Here is a 25567-nt window from a genome sequence, read left to right on the forward strand (position 1 = left end):
TTAGGAAACAGTCATGGAAATAGGGTAGAGATCAACAGAAAATTATATTGGTTAAAGTCCTTTGACATTATGAAAAGCATCGTAAATATTGCCACTAGCTGGGATGAACGAATAACAATTGTTTGGCAGGTGGCATTTCATGACTTAAAGATGTAGAAAAAAACTGGAGTGAGTGCCAATTTAAGATGTCAGAATCATTTCTCCTTAGGACTTCTTCCAGAATCATAACCACCCCATGGAGCGTCAATTATCAACATTCTCATTTTTAGGAGTACATCCTCCCTATCCCCTGAAACACTCCTTCTCATGGGTCATGTCTCTACATCCATTAAAATATAAAAACAAAGAAAGAAAAGCGAGAAGTAAAATATTACCTTTTATTTTCTCAGGCACACAAGTGATTTGGATACCAATTATCAAGACATTTTACTGATTTCCCTTTAGAATGATCTATTTTAAATCTTCAGCCACCTTAGAAAATAGTTTGCAGCAATCACTTTGCAATTCATAAGTATCAGGTTAGAATTAAGTTGTGGAGTAAGTTAACAGTTTATGTTCAATATGTGAGGTTATTTGAACTCCTGAGTTTTAAATATCCTGTAGAACAGTGATTCCTCTCCCTTCTAATGGCTTTTCAGATTAAAGCAATGACTTTAAAAAATTATATACTAAATACTTGATTACAACAGAAATTGGCCAATCTAAAAATCAGATAGTGTTATACTGAGCATCATTCTGATATAGTGAGTAGCCTCCAGCTGAAACTGGTGAAAATTCCACCACCAAGGCCATCAACTAGGTTAGTACTGTTTTGCCTGGGGTCTATGTAAAACTCTCCTTTTCTCTGCAAATGCTGCTTGGCTATGAACAGCATGGGTTTACCTGCACCAACATGGCATACACCTAGCGACTTGCTCAAGCATTCTAAAGATATCCCTAGAGCCAACAAATATTGACATATGTAAGTCACAGCACCTTTCTCAAGAACAGTCCAAATCAGTAGTGCACATTCACACACAGGAATGCTGGGGATATGCTTGTACCTGCACCACTTAATTACAACAAGGGGAAATAAGAGTAACTAATGAATTTAATAGCTTCACAAGAAGAAAAATGTTTTATAGTAATACACTTGACCCTATCAGGCAAAAGCCACCTAAAAGGATTTGTAACTGGTTACAAAGTGCATCAAGGGAGAGAATGGCTGGCTCTGAATAAACCCACAGTCACTTCTGAACATAAAATACACATTCTAATGACAGAGAGTTGATAATATTATTTTCACAAACCAAACAGTACAAATTTCAAGTTATTTCACAAATCAGATGATCAAATAAAAATGGACATGAATATACTTAGTAAATTAGTATATACACTTTTAAAAGGTGCAATCGTAAAATAACCTACATGACAAAATTTGGCAAAGAGTAAACAAAATCATTAACAATAAACCAAAAAATATGTAAAACTTAAGAAAACGCCCAAAGAATTAAAAAAGAACACATCTTTCATAAGATTCAGAAATTATATACCATTTTAAGTGTGCATTAAGCAACTTTATACTGCACTTTAACAGTCTGAGAAATTTGACATTTCATTTCTATAAATATACATGACTGGAGATATTTTATAAGTATATATGACTAACAGCAATATTTGGACAACATAAAAGTACCCTATAGATGTGTGTTGCTGCCATAAATCTGGGATACAGGATTAAAAATGGAGTAAATAAGGCATGGCAATGCTTTGCATGATTTATTGTGAATGCAACCTAAAAACCCAGCAACCAAATTCACCCATCAAGTAGCAGGACTGTAAGGGACTACTGTTTACTTGGATGCTGGAAATGCTGAAGAAAAGAAAAACCACAGCCATAGATTGTTATTTTAGAAACAGTCAATCCATACTATTTTAAGAAAAAAATGGATGATTTATTATATAAAATTAAGATTGGCAGAATACAGAAAAATTATTTCTTTTACCTTTACATATCTATTATAAGTACCAAGCAAAGTGTAACAATTAGAACTCATTATAACTATCAAAAAGTATTCATTTGGTGAAATTATTCAAGTAACAAATGCTAAGTAAATAAATGCACTTCCAAACACGTGAAGTGTAAAACAAGTATGAAAATAGTCATCTTAAATAATGATTCCTTTCACAAAAACTAACCAACAAACAAGAAGCACACGAAAAAGACTGTCAGGTTAGACAGAAAAAAATAAATCAAATGTATTGTTGGTTGGGATTGTTAAACTAAAATCATTAAAAACCAGCAACTAGGATTCAAAAGAAAGAAAGAAAGAAAAAAAAAAAGAAATGAGTAATTAGGACTCAAAAAAGAATAAGGGTATTCCAATACTATATCTATTTTCCTACTATTAACAAGAAAGGAGGATTTGGAGGCCAATTATGTCCTGTAGACCCAGGTGCTCTCAAAGTATTTGCACTGAAGTCTTCTTGGTATGGACATATAAATGAACTTTACTGTTAGTCAAAGATGAGAAAACTTACACATTATAAAGGAAAGGAAAGCAATTACACCTGATAGGAAAGCAATTACACCTGATAGGGAAAAAAGATCACCCATTAAAATGAACAAATTCATCTCTAACAGAAGACTAAAATAATCTGCTTCCAAAGAATTCCTTTGTACTTTAGTAGATGAGGGCAAAGCTTTTACCGTAATGAAAAGGCAAATGGGAGGTCTCTGATAAGTTGGAATCGTCATAGCAATAAAAGAGATACCTACCAGAAAATTTGCATTAATATCTATAATCTCATCTGTTAAAAAAACTCATTAAGTTTATAATTAAACTATTTTAAAAATAAAATAAATGAATAATACATATGTAATACGAATCATATGCCAAATTATATTCTATAGTCATAAGTGCTATTAATAAATACATTTGATTCATGCTACAAGAGAAAGAATTGAGACAATTTCACATTTCAGAATTCCTGAGTCTTATCAGAGAAAAGTACCGAAAAAACAAAGAAAATAAACTTACTTAAAGTAGGGCAAATAACACAAATTTGGGCATTAACTTAATATCATATTTATAGTTTTAAAGCTGAAGACTATGGGAACAATATATATGTAGTTCATGAAATTATAAACATGTTTTTAAAGCTTGGTTTTTAAAAAAGGCGTTTTGATCAAACAAGGCCACCTGAGTGACATCTTCAATGATGGTAAGCCCACCATTTTAAACGAATAATATTTTTATTTAAAAGCCTAATTATTAATATAAAAAGGAAAAAAGTTTATTTTAACAAAATGTTTTAGTAAGATTGCAATGGGACAGCCCTTTGATGAAAAATCTAAGGAGGGTAAAGCCAACGTAACTGAATTAGAACAAGAGTTCTAATTTTGAGTCACTACCCACTAAATAATTTCCCTTTTGCTTTGCATATTACACAGTGAAAATAAACAGTTATCTTAAGAGCACTTCAGTCCCACAAGGTAGGATTTAAGCTTTGTGAATAGGTGTAAATGGCCCTGTAACAACATGATGCCTGCAAAAATACATTCCACTGAAAATTAATGTCTGTTCTCTAACTAGTAAGGAAATGGGAAGCTAAGTGGTCCCACTTAAACAATAAAACAAAACAAAACAAAAACCACTGTTTATCCTTTCTGTAAAGACTACCAAAGCAAAGAACATCCAATAATATTATACATTTAAAACTGCATACTTTTACTCATCTTTACAAGTAGGAAATATGCATACAAACAACTCATGGGCTTTATAAATAAAGACACTAATCAGAAATAATATTTGGGTTATTTCTCTGTTTGTAAATACCCAGAAATAAAACAATCTAAAAAACACTAAAGTGCAGACCTATAGGCCAATAGAGGTGCAGCCAAATTTGCATCTACATTTACACTTACATATCCAGAAAATGATTCTTGCTTTAAAAAAAAAAAAATGTGCAATTTAAAAACGAGTCAGTTTTGTTTGTGCCGTCATACAATTAGAACTTGTCTCTGCCCACTAGTGAAGTGACTGCTAGACCTTAGAGAGCACACTAGGCTCTTGACAATCACATATCTCATTAGAATCATACAACATTGATTCCACCTCCAGAAAATGTTAGGGTCCTCTTGTTGTAGAATGAAGAGCCACTGGTATTTGGTTGATTGCCTTTAACCAGAGAGGACTTCAGTTCCATTTCACAAGCTACAATAGCTGCATTCAATTCCACTTGAGCTCGATGAACTACATAAAACATGAGGCCTATACTTATAATAATCTGTGAATAAAAATAAAACATTACAGTTATCAATATTTTATACAGAAAAAAAGAGATAAATAAATCCAATAAACATTTGGCTTTGAAATGCTTCAAACCGGGAGCTTCTCAAAGATGGTAGGTAAAAGGCTATACATTTTTAAATAGTTTACATACAGTTATTGTTTATTCTTTCCTTTGCTGCTTCTCCTGGGAGTGGAGGACCGAAGTCTACAGGTAACCATGACATGGTATTAGGAAAACACACATTCCTTTTGGTTCACTTGATACAAGCCAAACCTATCTCTTTATACCAAAAAGCTTTCTTCAAGGAATAAAAAATGTCTACAACAGAGGTAACAGCTGGCTAAACTTTGTTGGTATAATTAATGTATTATACCTTTGAATGACTATAAATGTCCATAGGTATTTCTAAGCCCACTTAGTGAGAAGCACTACCATTTACAATGAACTATCTGGTGCAGACAAAATTAAAAGTATTATGGACCACTTAAAAAAATGAAATGCCAATAAACTTCCAAAGAAATTAACAAGAGATTGTGAACAAGAAACTGCCTAGACTTAGGAAAAAACAAAATCAGAGGAAAATATGATGATTATTTTAAAATGTTAGTCAAAGGGATACTAGAAAAAACAATCATACCGATCAAACTGAAAGTCAGCTTTCTAGTCTTAGCTTAGCTACTCACTAGTCATGTGATTTAGGGAAGCTTCAGTTTCTCATTGTCTTATAGGAAGCTATGGTCCCTCTGCACTTTCTTCCTTTTTCCTCTTTTTTTTTTTTTTAATTTTTTTTTTTGAGATGGAGTCTCGCTCTGTCGCCCAGGCTAGAGTGCAGTGGCACAATCTCAACTCACTACAACCTCCACCTCATGGATTCAAGCAGTTCTCCTTCTCAGCCTCCTCAGTAGCTGGGATTACAGGCATGCTTCCCATGCCCAGCTAATTTTTGTATTCTCAGTAGAGACGGGGTTTTACCATGTTGGCCAGGCTGGTCTCGAACTCCTGATCTCGTGATCTGCCTGCCTCGGCCTCCCAAAGTGGCCAATTACAGGGGTGAGCCACAGCGCCCGGCCCACTTTAACATTCTATGTACAGTTCCTCAGAATGTCTAAGCAGTGTACATTTTCTAAATGAGTTTTATTCCAAAGTTCATTTATAAATCAGTTCTTTAGGACTTGGAGCAAATACAGCAGGTGTTATTTAATGTTCCAGCAAGTTTACAGAGTCTGCTGTAACCAAAAGTGATACTGAAATATAATACAATTTCAATAAAATCTACCCATAATTATAACATAAGCTTTATGGGGAAAGTATTTTAAATCCAAGTGCTGAGGGTGGTTGGGGAGGATAAAATAGAAGCAGAGCATACTTGGGGTATGATAAATGTGAGAGGGGAGGAACTTGGCACTTGCACTAGGGGGTGCCATTAAATAAGTACCCATCACTCAGTAAAATTGTAAATAAGTTAGTCATCTTAAAGCTGGGTCTTTAAATTCTGTGATTTTGCTTTCTGTTAATTCTCTTAAAAGAAACAAGATATATTTACTGAAAACTCCTAAGTTTGCTACATATCAATAAACGGAAACACCATTTAAAGAGATGAAGAAAATACTGGGAGGGGTGCGTTGTGAATTAAATGCTACGTTCTGTTTTAGACATGCTGAATTCGAGGTGCCTGTTAGATATCCAAAAAAGTTCATGGATGTCAGTGAATAGGTCTGAAGCTATAGAAAGAGGACTGAGCTAAAGACAGTGCTGGGGAGTAGGATGAGGGTGGGGGGAGGATCTTTACCCAACTGCACATCTTAGCAACCACCAGAGTAATTGGATTTGCTGTTAAAAAAAAAAAGTTTTCAGAGTAGGACTAGAAAACTAAAGCTAGAATCTTCAAAAACACAGATATAAGGGGTGAAAGGAAGAAGTTAAGCATAAGCCAGGCAAGTGGGAAAAAAAAGTTAAGACAGTGGTATCAAAGAAACTAAGGGAAGAGTGTTTTAATAACGAAGACACTGTCAAGAGTCTTAGACTGCTAGCAGGTCAAGCTAGATGAGAACTGGAAAGTGCATCTCATTTAGAAAAGGTTACTGACAGCCTTAAAAAGAGCAGTTTGAGGGAAGGAAGTGGCAGGGCCACAGATAGCAAGGGTGAAATGGTTGTATCTTTAAGTGGGACTTTCCCAGCTGACTTCTGATCCCAGGGTCTGATGATTTGGACTGTCCCCCAACATGCCATCCCCATCTTCCTTAGCCAAGTGAAGTGTTAAAAGGATTTAGAAAATGGAAACAAAGTATAGACATTTTTTTTAAAAGTTTCCTTATTAAAATGAAATCAAAGAATCAAACACAGGCAGAAGGTCAAGACTCACACAGAAAGGCAGGCATCTCTTAATGCTAACCGGAAAGCAGGCTAAGCAGGGGCAGGAACATAAGAAGTTAACAGATTTCTTATATGAAAATTCAGGGATTTCTCAGTTGAAGGCTTCTGATTTTTCTGTTAAGCAAGAGAGGTAATCTGTTGACAATAAAGAGGGCGGGCAGGTGAAGGAGTCAAAATTGTGAGGAGAAGTGAAGATAGTTTAAAATAATTAACTATTTCAAGACAACAGCAGGGGAGTGAGAAGACAAAGGAGAGAGCTAGGATGTGGGGTAGTGTTGAGAAACTAAGTGAAGATTTGCAACCATGAGTTAAATATCAATCCGTTTGGTTACATGACTTCCCCAAAAGAATAGGGGTAAAGCAGATAAAACTTGGATGGTTTTGGTTGGTAGGTACATAGAAAAATAACAGGCATGGAAGAGTAACTAAATAGACCACAGAATCTAAGCTGGATTTCAGTACAGGTTGAGAATCCCTAATCCAGAAATCCCAAATCTCAAAGGCTCCAACCAAAAGTTTTTGAGCACTAACAAGACACTCAAAGAAAATGCTCATTCGAACACTTTAGATTCCAGATATTTAGATTAGGGATAATCAACAGGTAAGCATAATGTAAATATACTAAAATCTGAGGAAATTCAAGATCAAAACATTTCTGGCCCCAAGCATTTCAGATAAGGGATAATCAAACTATACAAGAAATGGTTGTGGCTTCCTATGAACATTTATTTTGTACTGCTTTATTTTAGGCTGGCAGCCATAAAACTCAGAGGCAAATTTGTGGCTCATTTCTAGAAAATATGAGGAATCTCATGAATATACTTATTCTGCTAGCTTTAACCTAAGCTATCTTCTTATTCTTTTGTACATATTTTGTAAGCTGCATTAAATGCCTCCTGATACAAATTAAGCTGTAACTAATATCAATTAAATCAAGCAAGCGTAAACATGTCTTCACTTCTTTTCATAAATCCCTAGGCTAAGAAATATGTGATTTCCCCACTGTTTTGTATTCTAAGCTTAAATCTGCCAGCTTAACCAAAGGGTGAGAAATCACTGAATAAAAGAAGATTCTATAGTTTAAAAAGTACCATGAACTTCATTGACTATGGTTGAGTAATTTACTAAGACGCATAAAAAGTTTTAAATAGTAAAAGTTCTCTCCAAACTATTAACAATGAGGGATTCTAATTACTCAAATGTAAAGTCAAAGGGAAAAAATGTTTCAAACAGATTACTTATTTTCAGGAAACTAAAAAAAAATATGCTTAACCTCATACTAAAAAAGTGTGAGAACGCGATACAGTACTCTGGGACAATCATAAATGTTAATTTATATACTGTGCTATAGATATAATGTATAGAAAGTTTAACTTTGTATGATTAGCGTGCTCTATTAATATAAATAAACCAACTGTAACAAAAACATTTAACTTAGATTCAGATTATCTAAAGAAAATACAGCTCTGGGGGAAAAAGAAAAAAACTGACTCTACACATCAAACATATTACATCATTTTTCTTAAAGCAAGGACTCTTATTGATAAACTTTATTTGGGCAATATTTCAATGTAAATATTCATGGTTTTACTTTATGTACTAAACTTGTACCTCATAAGCATAAAGAAAATTAACTCTGGCTTTATTTTATCATAGTACTTTAAACACAATAGAGTCTCAAAAATTTGAGAATAATGCCACCAAAATTAAATCTGTAATACGGTACCATATACTCAGTAACAGTTAAAACTAATAAGTTAAAAGACCAGTAAGTCTCGAGGACCATCTCATTAGTATTATTTGCTTAGAGGAGTATAGCGTTGTCCCGTGTATCTGTGGGGTATTGGTTCCTGGATCCCCCCAGATTTCAAAATCTGCGTATACTCAAATCCCTTATATAAAATGGCATGGTAGTTGCATATAACTTTTGCATATCTGTCCATATGCTTTAAATGAGTTCTACATTACTTATAATACCTAATATGATGTAAATGCTATGTAAATAGTTATTGTAATACATTGCTTTTTTGTGCTATTTTTTATTGTTATATTGTTATTTTTAATTTTTTTCCCAAATATTTTTAATCTGTAGTTGGCTGAATCCATGAATGTGGAACCAATGGATACAGAGGGCTGACTATATTCTACTGTTTTTGAGCATGATCTCTAGAACCAACCACCTTGGTTCAAATCCTGGCTCTAACACTTATTAGTGGGGACTTTAAACAAGTTACTATCTAATGGTGTCTTTGTGAACCAGTTCTTGTGGATCAGAGATAGGGGGCTTGATTTACAGCACTTGCCATTTCCCATGGTGTAAATATTCCCATCATGGGCAATTTCAAGCTATCAATGTGATGTCACTGAATGCAGATTTGGGAAGAGATGTATAATAAATAACCAGCTCAAAATAATAAACATCTGTACCTCCTAGGGTTTTTGTAGGGACTAAATGGGCTTCAATATGTGGCATATAAAGCATGGAATAAAGGTTAACTATCATCATCATCTCACTAGTTCATGAAAAATTATGATTTTCTATTTTGTTAAATCTCAGGAATAAAATAAATCACAAATAAATTTTTAACTATTTCTGCATGCAAATTTAAAGGCTCTAAGGAAATCTGCCTACTTGGCAGTATTTTCCTCTTTCATCAACCTCTTATGTAAAATTTTATGTGCCCCAAACTATATTACAATTTGCATGGTAATAATAATCCATTACACAAGCTTATTTGGACTTGTAATAGAAAACCTTAGACATTTTTATGAGGTAACACTTTTTAAAACAAATCTTTGGTTTCACATCAAACTGTACTAGAAAGAAATTTACATTGTCAACATAATACTTTAAAAAATACAAACAGGTGAGTTTCAATAATTTGAATATAAAGTAACAAGATAAACACTCAACTCTGCCCAACCTTACTAAAATTATTTTCAGGCACATTTCACACAAAGTCAAAATACAGTATTTGATTTGTGATGACTGAAAATAATCACTGCAAAAATAATCTTATTTTTGTCATTCTTTTTTGCCTCTTTAAGAGGATTTTTCTGTATCAATTCAGTTCTACACACTTGCATATATCCACACAATTAAAAATTTTAGTGTTGTCAAAATATGAGGTAGTACCGAAAGAACCAAGAAAAAAAATCTAAAATGGAAAAACCCTCCTATTATTTTCAATGAAATCTCTCAAATCAGCAATGCCATACCAAAAGAAAAAGAGAAAAAAAGAGACAACCCTTGGCCTTAAACTCACCTGTAAACAAAAAACAAAATATCCACTAACACTCTGTTCTGCAATGACATCTTCCATTGTCCGCAGGGTGGTACCCAAGTAAGAATTCAGAAGCTGGGTAGGAAGCAGTCCAACCGAAGATGCCATCAGATAGTTGGGTAATGAGAGATCAGTAATCTAGAAGAGTAGATTAAAGGGAATGATTCATTACCAAGTAAAATTTCAATTCAACATAAAAGAATGTGTGTATAAATCTAACTAGTGGTATTTCCTTGGGAAGGAGCTGACATCTTTACAACAGTATCCTGAATTTACAAAAAGATTATAAAGAGAATACATGCAGAATGTAGAATATTTAGAATGAAATAAAAGTAAATTTTAATATTCTATTATAGTATCATCAAAAGATAACATTTGTGACTTTTTCTTTCATGTAAATAAAATCCACACATAGATAACTTTGTAAAAACAGTTTTGTAAGTCTTCCTCATATCATTAAATATTCTTCAAAAGCATTCTTAAATAGCAGTGTGGTCGCTGGGCTTTGAAGCCAGATAACCCTAGAATGGCATTCTGGTGCTGAGAATTCAATAAGCTACTCTGTCTCTAAATATCTGTTTTGTTTTGTTTGGAGACAGAGTCTCGCTCTGTCGCCCGGGGTTGAGTGTAGTGGTGCGACCTGGGTTCACTGCAACCTCCGCCACCTGGGTTCAAGAAATTTTTCTGCCTCAGCCTCCCCTGTAGCTGGGCCTACAGGCGCACGCCGCCACACCACTTTTTTTTTTTTTTTTTTTTTTTTTGAGACACAGTCTTGCTCTGTCGCCCCAGCTGTAGTGCAGCGGACCGATTTCAGCTCACTGCAAGTTCCGCCTCCCCAGTTCATGCCATTCTCCTGCCTCAGTCTCCCGAGTAGCTGGGACTACTGACGCCTGCCACCACACCCGGCTAATTTTCTGTATTTTTAGTAGAGATGCGGTTTCACCATGTTAGCCGGGATGTTCTCAATCTCCTGACATCGTGATCCCCCTGCCTTGGCCTCCTAAAGTACTGGGATTATAGGCGTGAGTCACCGCGCCCGGCCCTACTTTTTTGTATTTTAGTAGAGACAGGGTTTCACCGTGTTGCCCAGGCTGGTCTTGAATTCCTGAGCTCAGGCAATTCGCCCACCTCAGTCTCCCAAAGTGCTAACTATCAGTTTTTTCATTTGTAAAATGAAAATCATTACCAGCTTAGATGGCTGTTGTTAGGATCAGAAATATTTCTAAAGTATCTAGGAAATACCTGGCATATGACTGACACTCAAAAAAGGTGAAAATTATCATTATTATGCAATTATACTACCATTGCCTGAATGTAGCACAATTTAACCGCTCCTACTGTAGAATATTTACATTGCTTCATTTTTTGTATATATGTAATTACATTTATTTTTGGCTATTAAAAAATTCTAAAATTATGATGACATCTTTTGGATATTAACCTCTGTGTTAGGCAACATCTAAAATATTCCTAATGACCTGATCCCCTGGTATTCATGTCAATGTGTGATCCCTTCCCCTAGAGTGTGGGCTGGACCTCGTGCTTTCTTCTAGCAAACAGGCAAGAGCAGAAGTGAGAAGATGTCACTTCCAAAATTAAGTTACCAAAAGAATAGGACTTCCACTTTTTCCTCAAGTAAGTAAGCTGCCATGCTCTAAGTAGCTCCCATGGAGAGACCCATGTGGCAAGGAACTGATGTGTTCAGTCAACAGCTAGCAAAAATAGCCTGGAAAAATAGCCAGTCAATAGCCTGGAAGTGAATCCTGCCCCAGTCAAGCCTTAAGATGACTGCAGCCCTGGCCAAAACCTTGACTGCAGCATTGTGAGGGATCCTGAGTCAGACGCACCCAGCTAGTTGCAGAGGAATCCCTGACCCAGAGAAATTGTAAGACAATAAATGATTGTTTTAAGCTACTAAGTTTTGATCTGGTATACAGCAATACATGACATATGTATCTTAACTCTGGTACGATAGATCACTAGAATTATTGGTTCAAATAGTAAAAAACTTAATTTTCCAAAATGTCCACAATGCTTCAACACACCTGTCAGTATGTGATACATGAACGCATCCACTGTCATACTGTTACCAACTGTAAATATTAAATTTTAATCTTTATTTTGATAGGAGTAAAAATGATATTTCATCATTATTTAATCTGTACTGTTTTAATTTATATTGGCACATTTTCTATATACATTTTTTATTCACATTTCCCTATGGGTTTATTTGTTCACATTTGCCCTTTTTTATTGGGATGTTATGTGTTTTTCTTATTTGTAAGAACTATTTATATAGTGAGGGCAACCTGTTGTCTCTTATATGTGGCATATAGTTTTTGCTAAAGTGTCCTTTATCTCTTAATTTTATGTTTTGACATAGAAATGTTTTTAAATTTTTACATAATAAAATATTATCTATTTTGTCCTCTTATTTTCCATTGCATTTAGCTTTAGAAAGTGTTTTAAGAGTCTACTGTTGATTTCTACCTATGTATTTCTTCTGATTATGTTTTTCTTTTTAGCATTCACCACTTATTCCTTCTGGAATTTATTCAAATTCAAGGTGAGGATATAGCCTGATCCCTCCCCTTTCCCAATAGCTAATTTTCCCAGCATTAGATAGTAAATAATCAATAACTTCTCCATTGACTTATTATGTTTACTTTAGTAGAAATAAAAGTTATTTTATATAAAAAGGGCTTATTTGGAGCTCTAAAACTGTCCATTTATATTTAAAATCTTTTTAGAACTAAAGCATAGGGGTCTCAAATCTTGTACTGAAACCAAATTGTAATAAAGACTATCCGTTAATACCTGGCAAGGAATTTCCCATTCTATTCAAACTCCTTCATTATGCTTCTTTTAAAAATGGCCATAACTGTTCTTGGCTATATTTATTCTTGCAGATCATTCTATCACTCAAAAAAAATGAGTAAATTTTATACTGGGATTAAGGCAAATCTGCAAATTAATCTGAATAGACCTGAAATCTCTACAATATTAGGTATTCTTATCCAGAAATTTTTCTATAATTACTCAAAATCATCTTTTATACCTCTTACTAAAGTTTGGTCACTTTATTCACGTATCCCATGCATTTCTTATTAGTTTATTTCTAAGCATTTCATGTTATTATTGTTGCCACTACTATTGATTTTCAAAGTAACTTCTCCACACCCCCATCTGAGTATTACTGGTATATAAGAAAGCTACTGGCCACTTTATTAAACCTTTTTACTAATTTTAAAATCTGATATTTTAAACAGCTATAGGTGACTCTACAACTATTAATACAACCTAATCTAAAAATCATTTCATATTTTCAATAAAACTACATTCAACTCTATTAATAGATAATGAACTGGAGATGCATTACTACTGATTTGGAAAGAATATTACAATGACTGGTTGTTAACAATCCACCTTATTGATCACTGACTCAATAACTGCTAATGCAAGATGCTCCAAGAGGTGCTTGGAAGAGATAAAAAGACACAATGCCTACCACTGATGGATTAAACACTGACAAGTAAACATAAACTACCTGAGAAACAGGCAGAATGGGGAGCACTGAGAAGGAATACATGCTGAGCATTAAAGAATAAAGGATGAAAATTAATTGTAGAAGTAGAGGCCAAAGGGTAACTTTTTGGGAAAAGAGGGATTCAAGGCACACACTGAAAGCGTAGTATGAGTTTGGCAAGCAAAGGTAGATAGGATGAGGAAGGCAGGTGTTCCAAGAAGAGAATGAACAAAAGATGAACAGCTTCTTCCAAATTATTTTATTTATTTATTTATTGAGACAGAGTCTCGCTCTGTCGCCCATGCTATTTATTTATTTATTTATTTATTTATTTATTTATTGAGACAGAGTCTCGCTCTGTCGCCCACGCTAGAGTGCAATTGCAGGGAAAGTACAGAATGTATTCATAAAGTTGGCAGCACAGCTAGGATTGTCTATAGGGCACACACAAAGAAATCCTGTAAAATAAAGACAGGAAAACTAGATGGGGTGATACTTGTTGGGGCCTTAGATAAAAGAGGAAGGCGCCTATACTCAGAGGAAAGGTACCAGGGAGTCTAGTCAAAGAATGGTGTGAATGGAACTAAGCTGAGCAAGGTTCCTTCTTCAATTTAGAGCACTTATAGGAGCAGAGAACTTTCTTTAGAATAAACATGTCAGATATAAAAAGTAAGAACATACAACAAAAATGAATGTTATAAAAATTACAGTGCAGTTAATAACAAAACATTACATATTATGGAAGTTATCTTTAAAATAAATATTTCAGTTCAGAAATTTCAGAATGCAACGCTGCTGGCCACAACCTTTACCTTTAAATGTAATGAAGTTTCTCTAAATATAACACATAATTGACATTCACAGATGACATCAATAATATTCAAATGGGTAATTTAAGAACAGATTTCATAAATCTGAAACAACTCTACCTACCGTCACCCATGCATAAACTGCATAAATTGAAGTTTATCAAATCTTTCATGACCAAACCTTACCCTTGGGAAAAAGTGTGATTATGCATACATATAATTTTAGTTAATAATCGTAAATATTTTTGCTGGAGTGTTCAATGCTTTAACCAATGGAGCAACACAGTAACATACATGTATACAGGTTTTAAACTATTAATAACTTTATTAAAGACGAACAACTTCTTCCAAATTATTTTATTTTATTTTATTTTATTTTATTTTATTTATTTTGAGACAGAGTCTCACTCTGTCACCCAGGCTGGAGTGCAATGGCACGATCTTGTTCTCACTGCAACCTCCGCCTCCCAGGTTCAAGCAATTCTCCTGCCTCAGCCTCCTAAGTAGCTGGATTACAAGAGTGCACCACCACACCTGGCTAATTTTTGTATTTTTAGTAGAGACAGGGTTTCACCATGTTGGTCAGGCTGGTCTTGAACTCCTGCCCTTGTGATCCGCCCACCTCAGCCTCCCAAAGTGCTGGGATTACAGGCGTGAGCCACTGCGCCCGGCCTATTTTAATATGGCATTTTCCATAAGCAAAAATTTTACTCAGAATCTCCATCTAGCTCAGTCTTTGACAAACATATTAGGAACACTTGTTTCCACAAGGAGATGCATCCAGCCTTCTCTCCGCAGTCTTCAAGCACCAAAGTTCTAAAATTTTGTCTCCTCGTTCTACTTTGTAGAAAGACATTAAACATGAGCCTAGATCAATACCACTGGAATTCTTGCCTGCAAGTACCCCGGCATTTTGGCTCAGAATTTGTATTCCAAATCAAAGAACCCCTAGATTTCTCAACCTAGGATATCAATGCTATCTTGCTAGTTAGTTTCTGTGATGAGATACCACAGCAAGAGTTTAAGGGATGGCAAACACCACCTGACTGCTATCCTCCCATGTTTTAAAAACTCTAGAAGCACTATAAAAGTATATATCCTTTATTCCCAGAGGTACATGATATACTTGAAGATGTGATTCACTTAACATGGGGTTATTAACATGTAGAACAGCATTTCACCACTATACCAAATAGATCCTGAAAACAAAGAAGTATTCCATCTGGGAGGGAAAAAATAAATGAGAGAGAGAAAAAAAAAACTGTAATTCTGAAGAGCAAGAGCTGATTCACCTCTGAACATGGCATTTTTGGAGCTGACAACTGAGAACCTCCGTCTTTAGATCTATCACTGGGACATTCACTGAAGCTGGGGCTGTGGTCGGTCCTCTTAGGCAAAGCACCAAGCACAGCTCTCAGGAAACCTGACCCAGCTCTTCTGCTTTCTAAGATTATAGCTGTTTACACAATGGTTTTACCACTTTAATTTAACCCACCAAGAAACTTTGTTTTTACATAGACTATCTTGGCATGGATGTAATAAAGAATATAAAGGTGACCTGTATTCAGAAGACCTCAAATTTTATGTGCAGCTCTGTGAATCTAGCATTCATTTTGGCAAATTATACCTTCCTGTACAGACGTGTTGCTTGGTATTTGGGATGCTGCTTATTAACAAAATTACTGTTAAAATATTATAAATTCCAATTAAAATATATTAAATTACATTATATAGGAAAAAATCACGAATCACTATAGAAAAACAATCATGAAGCCCTAAGACTGTCAAGAAAGGATTGGTCAAGAGAAATTAAAATGACCAATTTGGTCTTTTCATCTAATTAATATTTACTGATAGTATTTTACTGTATATATCCCCAAAATACTTCCTACTAATATTTCAGAAAAATTGGGGAAGAGATGGCCGGGTGCAGTGGCTCCGCCTGTAATCCAAGCACTTTGGGAGGCCGAGGCGGGCGGATCACGAGGTCAGGAGATCGAGCCCATCCTGGCTAACACAGTGAAACCCCATCTCTACTAAAAAATAAAAAAAATTAGCCAGACGTGGTGGTGGGTGCCTGTAGTCCCAGCTACTCCAGAGGCTGAGGCAGGAGAACGGTGTGAACACAGGAGGCAGAGCTTGCAGTGAGCCGAGATCCGCGCCACTGCACTCCAGCTTGGGCGACACAGCGAGACTCCGTCTCAAAAAAAAAAAAAAAAAAAAAAAGAAAGAAAGAAAGAAAATGGGGAAATGGGGAAGAGAGAAAAAGAATTCATAAATGGCAACTATTTTTCACTCTCAGAAAATCAAAACTTTAAAAATCAGTTTAAAGAAAAACGTTAACTGCATATTCTCTTTCCTTTGCTCCTCAAAATACCTCTTCATCTTTTCTGTGTTCCCAAACTCAGCGGCCCTAGCTGGAAACCTCGTCAGTCAGGGAAACAGCTAATTCCTCATTTCCCACATCCAGTATCTACTACCTCTTGTCAACCGCACCTTCTCTGGGGAAATCTATCCACCGTCTGGGCCTATTCCTAATTCAGTCTCCTCTCCGGTCCTGACACACAGACTACCTCACTCACTACCTATGCTAACTCCTGCAGAAATCTTTTTAAAAAGTGAGCCTACTCCTGCTTAAACTCCCTCCTACTGCCATGAGGTTCTTCAGAGCACAAAGTGCTTCATGATCTGGCCTCTGAGCGTTTCACACATCCTGTCACACTACGTCCCAGTCACATCAAAATTGTCTCAGTTCCTAGAACACTACTTGCTCCCCTTTCCCTCTGGACCTTTCTACATTGTTCCTTCTGGGGAGTACAACAAGCACATCCTTCTTTCCACTCCATTTACTCCGAAAACTCCTACACTGTCTTTCACTACTCAGTCATCAATTACTCTAGGAAACCTTCCCAGATGCCACAAGTCTTTTAAGTGCTTTCAAGTGCTCTGACAGAAACTATACTTCCCTGTCCCCTTTGCACTGGAGAATAACTGAAGGTTTCGCCATTTGTTTGCCCCTCAGTCCTTTCCCAAACTATAAATTCTGCGAGGAAAGGGATCTGCCTGTCTTGGTCCTCATTGTGTCCCTAGATCTTAACAAATGCCTACCATATATTAGGTGCTAAATATATGTTTATTGGAGGTTGGATGTATCAACACCAACAATGTTTTATCTATAAATATGGAAACCTAGAGTAGTTGCCAGTTTATAAACAAGTTGGAATGCAAAGTCCATTTTTAATTGGATTTTCAGAAATTAAGGACACTCTGCCAAGCACACAGAAAAAATGTTATAAATGAAAATTAACTTATTTTCAGCAAAATTTATACCATGATTTACCTAGAATGCTATTTCTCCACTGGAATGCTACCACCTCACGGGAGAGACTTTATTTAATTCACAGCTTCACCTCCAGCATTTAAAACAGCAGCAGGCATATACTAGGCACCTACCAATTATTTACTGAATGAATACTAAAAATATTTCCAGAAACCTCCAAGGTGAACCTAAGGTCAAGGCTAAGACCCTCTCGTTAGGGTCTCCCAAGCAACCCTGAGAGTACTGAAAAAAGTCCTGCTACTGCAGGAAAAAAAAAAAAAAAAAAAAGAACGAGGCCATAGCAATGCTGAGACCCTACCCTAACAGCTAGAGAGGGCTTCAGAGTAAAGAGATTTCTACTGACAGAAATGGTTAGGTCAATGTCTGTCTATGACACAGAAGCATTCTCATATATGCAAGCTTTTTCAAGAGTTCACTGTCCCTAAATTAGGAAATGCTTTTAATGGCTCCCAAATATCTTAGGGAGGGGTCACCAATTTATCTGACAATCTGGTTTAACCACTCTTCCACCCTCCCACCCGTATACACACAGAGGTCTTGAATCTTCTCCCAAGGGGGGAAAAATGTGTATCTTATTGTACATAATTTCTGGAACACAAGTTGAAAAGATTTTCTTCATACAATCTGACATACTATAGGTTTATTATTTGTACTAAAAAAATGTATCATATGCCTTCTATACATATCTAAGGCCCAGTTCTAAGCAGGAATAAAAAAGATACAAAGATAGAAAACTACAGCTAACTGTGCAATCATTAAAAGTCATGTTGCAATACATGTAATGACAAGATGTTCATTACATCAAGTAAAAGAAGGTCACAAAAATCATTAACTCAATATTATATTAAAAATACATATCAATAAAATGCAAAGAGAAAAATAAACACTAAAATGCTAAGGACTTTTTTCTTTGTATTTGCTATACTTTTCAAAGTTTTTACAATGAATACATATAGACGGAAAAAACAAATATTGTTAAAATACGTTTTAATAACCTCTTTGCTTTTAAACAAATTTTTTTAAATCTAGGAAGGGTTAATAAAACACACTGTATATATATTAATATAACAGGCTAGAGATATAGATTAGTGAATTATAAGCCTACATATGACACAAAAAAATGCAGAAGCTGATGAGATAACTAAAGACACACAAAGACGGGAAACCAGTTTCAAGGAAATAAAGGTCAGCTGGATTCAGTGGTATTGTGAGGTCTCAGGATGTGCACTGAGATGACATTACACAACTTAGTCATCCTATCTGACCCTTAAGGGCCAGACTCCAACTCTTTCAAAACACAGACTGTGTCTGCCTTTCTATTTTGCCTGAACTGTACCACTGGCAGCAAATCATTACACTTTACTAGTAAGAAGAAATCATCATTAGATACACTGATACAGTGACAAGTATTACGACTATCATATCTTTATCTGAATCTATGGCTATATCTACAGCACAGAATAAGAATTTAAGAAAATAAGAAAACATATTACAGAATAAGAACTTAAGAAAATGAGAAAATGTGTATTTTTATAACACACACTATCACTAAACTGTTAAAAAATAAAACGTAATGTTACATTGTTGCTCAGAACACTTGTCTTTTTAAAAGCAAACTGACCTAATCTATACCCTCTCATTTTGCAAATAACGAAAACTGGAGGCCAGAATCATTAAATGACTTTGCCAGGGCTACAAAGGAGCTAAGACAGAACCAGAAGACCCCACAGCATAAGCTAAGATACTATACTGTATTTGTGGTCTTAGAGTCATTTGCCAAAAACTTTTCTTTAGTTGTAATAAATTTCAGTTCAAATATAAACTAAATTACTAAAAGTGATTTATCTTCTTGATAACTCAATGCAAACTCTAAGAAAACTTGAAAAACAGTTATATCTGCTTAAAGTTATGATGACATCCTTCACTATTATTATTTCAGTCAGTACCAGTTTCACAGCTCCCTGGTTCCCTCCAAAACAAAGAATCTATTTGTTGCTTCAAACCTATGGTGAGCTCACATAAATAACCAAAGTAATTGGTGGTTTGGTAACAAATAATTCTATAAAGCAGTTCACTAAGAAGTGAGCCACAGTGATGGGTAAGGTCTTGCACTTTTAAATTTACTAATTTCTATTTTGTTTGCATTTTACACACAATACCCATTGATTGCTTTTGTTTAAAAGTATTTTTTCTGTTAAATAAAAATATAAGATATATATGAGAAATTAAGGTTCTCTTCCTAGAGCTGCAGGGGCTCAGGGTTGGTAGCTGTTTTGTTGCTGTGACTCTAAGGCAGAAGAAGTTGGCAAACTTTTTCCATGAAGCACCAGGTAGTAAACAGTTCAGGCTCTGTAGGCAGTAGGGTCTGTAGTAACTGCTCAATTTGCCATTTTGGATTAAAAAGAGACACACATAGCACACACATAAGTGAGCACAGCTGTATTCCAATAACACCATTTACAGATGCTAAAATTTGAATTTCATATAATTCTCATGTACATGAAATATTCTTGTGGTATTTTTTCCAACCATTTAAAAATGGAAGAATCATTCTTAGCTTGTATGCCATACAAAATTGGGCTGTGGTTTTCTGACCCCTGCTCTAACATCTGGGATGATACCTAAGTCAACTGTATAGAACCTTACCCAGTTCTCCATAATGTCTGATATTCAAGGTGCGCTAGGACAAGTATTCTACAACTGGAATCAGGATGTGTCTGGGAAATCCAGATCTTCTTGGACCAACACTAGTACCCTGGGTAAGTTAATGACTCTAAACATTTACTAACTGTGTAATCTTGGGCGAGTTATTTCACCACTGTACCTTAACTGCCTCAGCTATATGATGAGGATCACGGCTGAAATGAACAGTAAATAAGTTATGAGTGCATGATTAAACAGTGCCTGGCAATTAGCTAAGTACAATATAGGTATTTGTTAAATTTTTTTAAAAAGTAGCTCAGTTTCAGTATCCTCATTTTGGAATGCAGAGGATGGTGAGAAAGAAGTAGCAAATAATGAGCAAACTATATATTTTATCACAGCTCTGCAGCATGTATTATTAAACATATCTCACAACAGAAAGTATGGCTCAAAAGAGTAACTATAACTACTTCAAGATGACACTGTAAATGTTGGAACCAATCTGATTTCAAGTTTCTAGTATGCATGGGAGAAGGGGAAAAAATGGTTCAGAGGAGATAAGCAAGGGAAAGCGCCTTTCCTTCTTCCATATATTATCCTTTACAATCAGCTCCTGCTTCTAAAATGTGAATACAACTACCTCCACCACTATAAATAATAATAACACTTAACAATTACTGGGAAGTGACTATGAGCCAGACAAAATACTTAATGCCTTCACAGTATCAGCTTTCTTAAGCCTCATAACTCTACTTCATTTTACAGATGAGGAAATGGAGAAGGCCAGATGGCACAGACTAATTCAGGATCATCTATTTCCAAAGCCTGGGCCTCTCATGACCACTACACCTAACTTCTTTGAGGTAAGCCCAGATGAATTTCTCTAATTATGGGCACATACACACACACACAAATGAGTTTTAACTGGAATTTGTTTTTTTTTTTTTTAAAAAGGATGATTTCAAGGATAGGGAGGGATGTAGAAAACACAAGAAATATGCCTAGAAAGGGGGCAACTATGGTCAGCAGGAGGGGTATGAGGTGGAGAGGGTATATGAGGAGGCAGAATGGAGTTCTAGAAGGCAGAAAGGAAAGTCAGACTAAAACTAACATCAGCCTTAACTAAGCTTTCTTTTCTTTCACATATCCTGGGTGAATTCAGTAAACTGTTTTAGTTGAAAGGACTACTTCTGTAAGCAGGCAGTTCAGGACAATAGGTATAAACAGGACATAACAGACCATATCCAGTGGCTTCACAGCCCACCCTGCTATGGCTATGAGTAAAAACTTTACAGTAAGATGCACCATATCAGCTGATTCTGGGTTCAAACCCTAGCTCAGCCACTTGGTAGGTGGGTGACTGAAGAAGTTCCTGGATGGTTGAGCTTCTGTTTCTTTCTCAGTGAAATGGTGACAATAATACCTATTGCAAGAGGCCATTTTTCTTTTTTTTTCCCTTCTTTTTTATTGACCACACAATGCTAAATTCAGAGTTGTCCCTTGTCAAGCTCAGTTTCAACTACATGATTACCTTAAATTATTACCAAGTACAAAATACAACTTCTTAGTCACATACTTAATATGTAACAGACATAATCAAAAGAAAAGCCTACCTTATTGTCAATCAGTAAATACATAATGAGCCCTTACTATTTACCCATGACTATACCCAGCATTAAATATATATTGAAGAAATGAAGAGGTGGTGGGTTGAGACCCTACCATGGTTCAAAGTCTGACTCTACCATTAGTTTAGTACCTTGGTGACCTTGGGTCCTAACAACAGAAACGACAAAAGCCAACACATGTTTGTTAAGCCAGGCTCTGTTGCATGTATTCATCTCATGTAATCTTCTCAATAATCCTATGGAAGTAGGTATCATTACTTTCCTTATTTTACAAATAAGAAATTGAAGCACAGAGAGAATAAACAACTTGCCCAAAGTCACTAGACTAAGCAGACAGCAGGAATCCACAGCACCAGCCCTGTGCTCCTAACTAGTAGACACTAGTCTATAATATGTGCATAATCAACTTCTGCAGGGCTGGTTTAAGGATCAGAAACATGTGGTAAGAGCCTAGGATAGTAGTTGGCATGCAGTAGGTGGACAAGAAAAGGCCCAAGGATACATGCTATACTGAAACACAAACTAACAATCAATCTATTCAGGTTCCGTAGCCCAACCTTCTTTGAAAGTCCTGGGACGGTTTATTTATTATTACCCAAGACTGGATCAAAGTTCAAGTTTATATTTCATACTATAGGAGGGTATGAAAAAGAAATTTAAGACTAAGACTATACCAAACTACTGCTAACACTAAACTTTATCTCTACAGAAAACCCCTTATCTGTTTCCACTGCCTCTACCAAATACCATTCCATAGTCATTGCTGCTGTTGCTTGGAATCAAGAGGTTTGCAGAAGGCATTTAAAAGAAAAGAAAAAAGTGAAAGATTTTAATTTCATCACAAAGAGGTAGATTGGTTAGAATTATTCCTAATTCAAAACAAAATGAGAAAGTTTCCAGGGACTAACAATTATTTACTTTTTGAAACAATGCATCAGAATCACTTAAAATACATCAATTCCTACGGTTTTGAGTGCAATTATCTTTTTACTTCAGTACAGTTTTCTTTAAGTCTAGCTGAAGGGTTGAGTTCCTGGGAATCTACATAAACGCTTGGTAGTTTAGAATAATTGAATTTGGGGAACACAGTAATCTACTTTTTTAAGTCCTTCACTTTATAAAAGAGAAAAGTGAAGCCAGACAGGGTCAGTAATTTGATCCAAAGTCACCAAGTTTGTAAAAACCAGATTCCTTTCTTCCAGTAAAATGATCTCTTCACTAGCAGTGTTTCTATCCTAAATCAGTTGCATGGAGATGCACACTAGCTATAAAAACCTGGGCAAGCAAAACATATGAATACAAGGACAGAAAAGAGTCTATAATGGTGCATATATAGAAGAAAAATAAATGCTAATTGATCAAAAGGTTATCTGTTCTGTTTTATTCACCACCGTGCGATTTCGAAATGAAGTTCCTCCAAAGAAAGATAAACAGTAGGATTTTCTCCTTTACATCGCATTAAAGCACAATTACTTGAAGAAGAAAAAGCCCATTAAAAATTTAGGAAACTCCAAAATCCGGAGTCTGCAACTAGCTCCTCCACTGTTTACTGAAACACTTCCTTCGGTCCATGTCGCTAAAAACTTGAATCAAAACCCTGGATGTATTTATGCAAGCAAGAGAGAAAGCTAAAAACGTGAAGCTTTCCTCCCTAAATGTTGCCAAAGCTGCTACAAAAGATGACAAGTATTGAAGATGGGCATTTCCATTCATGTCCCTGCATGCCCACTGTTAAGAGGGCTTTTCATTTTTAATTACGTTCCCATCCCGAAAAAGGAACATTAGTTTTTTACCTAACAAACTGTCTTTCGAGGCTCCGCGTTAGGTATGTTTTATGTGTATGACAGATTTCCCAGGGTGCGATGGAAAGTAATTGTAACTCCTGCCCTCAGTGTCACTTCTCTGCTGGTGTTTATCTGATAGAGCGCCCTCCTAGGGCCGCCACAAGACCGCTCAAAAACAGACTTGGAGAGGGACAGGCCAGCGGGACCCTACTTACCGAAAACACTGCATTCTGAAGCCCAAAAGGTATGGGGGTCAGTCTGGCCAGCGCCACCACTTTCAGGCCGCTTCCTCCCTCCACGACGCGAATAACGGCGCTCAGCTTGTCGCTGCTCTGGATCCTGGCGGCCACCCAGGCAGTGAGCAACCGCTTGCAGACCACATGGGCGATGAAGGTGCCGATGAGGACGCCCACCACCATCAGACCCATGCCCAGCACGAAGCCGTACAGGTAGCCAGCGGCCACGTTGAGTACGATGTAGCCCCAGCCGCAGGGGAACGAGACCACGATGAAGCCCAGGACGAAGAGCAGGACCCCTAGCAGCGAGTCAAGGCTCTCCACCCACAGCAGGAGGTGCTGAAGGTAGCGGCGGACCAGGGCCAGGGAAGCGAAGCAGAGGGCGGCCAGCACGCAGACCAGCACGACGCTCCGGCACCAACAGGTGCTGCTGAGACAGCAACAGCGCCAGTTTCTCACCTCGGCCACGCCGACCAACACGCCGCCGCCGCCGCCGCTCCCAGGGCCGCCCGCCAAGGCCCCGCCCGGCTCCGGCAGCTCCGAAGCCGCTGGCGGACCGTGGCGCTCCAGATAGGCGCCGAGCAGGGCGCCCGAGGCTGCCGCCGCTGCCGCCGCCGCGCTCGCCCCGCCCCCGCGGGGAAGGCGGTCCGCCGGGCCGTCCCCGCCCGCACCCCGCGGCAGGGCCCAGCGGGCAGGCAGCTCGACGAGGCCCGGGAGGGCCGCGTGCTGCAGCAGCCGGGGCAGCGCCTGGAGCAGGATCCCGCCCGGGCTCCGCATGCCTCGGCCCGGCGCGGGCCCTCAGCCGACCAGCCCCTCCGCCGCGGCGCCTGTTAGGCAGCTGCCCTTCATGGCGCCCGGTTCGCCCGGCCTCGACTCCCTGCGTCCGCTCAGGGGGTGGGAGACAGCCCGGAAAAGGGCGCCGAGTCAGCGGAGGATCGACTGCCAGGCGGGAGTGCGGAGACTCCCGCCCCAGCGCCCACGGAGCCCACTCCGGCGGTGCCCGCCCCTTGTCGGCCAGAGGGGGCGGGGCCGCGGGCGCTCGGGGCGGAGCGGGCTGTGTTCTGGTCCCGCCCCCGTGACGCCTGCCCGCCAGGCTGCAGGGGTCGAGGGGCGTCTGCGTGGGCCAGCGGAGGCCCAGGGTTGCTGAGGGAAACTGCTGGGAGGGCAGAAGGAGCTCTGGGGAGGGCGGGGCGACTGGCAGGGGCGCGCTCCCTGACTTCCCACAGGCGCGCGCATGCCTGCGTGTCAGGGCGCGCGCTCCCCTTCTCGGACCGAGGCGACCCCAGTCGGTGAGCTGCTTGGATTCTCGCCGGTTCCCTCCTGGTCGTTTCCGCAGTAACCTCTTATCCGAGCGGGCAGCTGTGAGTGGCGCTCACATCCGCCGCTACCCTGTCGAATTGGGGAAAGCGTTCTTGTCCTGTTCTGAGGAGGGTTTGGCTATTGTCCTTGACCCTATTCTCCCTGTCTCAGACTTACCTCCCAGGTAGCGAGGTCACCCTCTGCGGGTTTCATATCGCTTGGTCCTTTAGGAGCTGGAAAAATTAGGTATAAAGTCCCCCCACCCCCTTGACAGAACGCCCCTTTTGACTCCAGAGGTCCTTTATCGAGTGCCAGGCATTGGTCTAGGGGCATTTGAAAAAGATTCACTGAAGGACATTTCTTAAGGGTT

The 25567-nt window shown here is 37.8% G+C and overlaps 1 protein-coding gene across 1 annotated transcript; it reads right to left on the reverse strand.

The window, feature by feature from the left end:
* Window positions 1-360: 360 nt before the first annotated feature.
* TMEM64 (transmembrane protein 64) lies at window positions 361-24849 on the reverse strand. The gene is made up of 3 exons (XM_010353850.2): window positions 23878-24849; window positions 9915-10070; window positions 361-4269 (listed from the first exon to the last, which is right to left on the reverse strand). Exons 1-3 carry the CDS (start codon window positions 24673-24675, stop codon window positions 4078-4080), a joined length of 1146 nt encoding a protein of 381 aa, XP_010352152.2. The 5' UTR covers window positions 24676-24849; the 3' UTR covers window positions 361-4077.
* Window positions 24850-25567: the final 718 nt, after the last annotated feature.

Source organism: Rhinopithecus roxellana, chromosome 9 (genome assembly GCF_007565055.1).
Source record: "Rhinopithecus roxellana isolate Shanxi Qingling chromosome 9, ASM756505v1, whole genome shotgun sequence".
Classification (NCBI taxonomy): domain Eukaryota; kingdom Metazoa; phylum Chordata; class Mammalia; order Primates; family Cercopithecidae; genus Rhinopithecus; species Rhinopithecus roxellana.

What these genes read in the sequence shown, in the direction of transcription:
- TMEM64 (XM_010353850.2), bottom strand. Translation starts at nt 24,675, where the DNA reads ATGCGGAGCCCGGGCGGGATCCTGCTCCAGGCGCTGCCCCGGCTGCTG. An exon ending in TTCAGAATGCAGTGTTTTCG is followed by an intron (nt 10,071 to 23,877) that starts GTAAGTAGGGTC and finishes CTACTCTTCTAG; the next exon opens with ATTACTGATCTCTCATTACC. An exon ending in ATTTTGTTTTTTGTTTACAG is followed by an intron (nt 4,270 to 9,914) that starts GTGAGTTTAAGG and finishes TTTTATTCACAG; the next exon opens with ATTATTATAAGTATAGGCCT.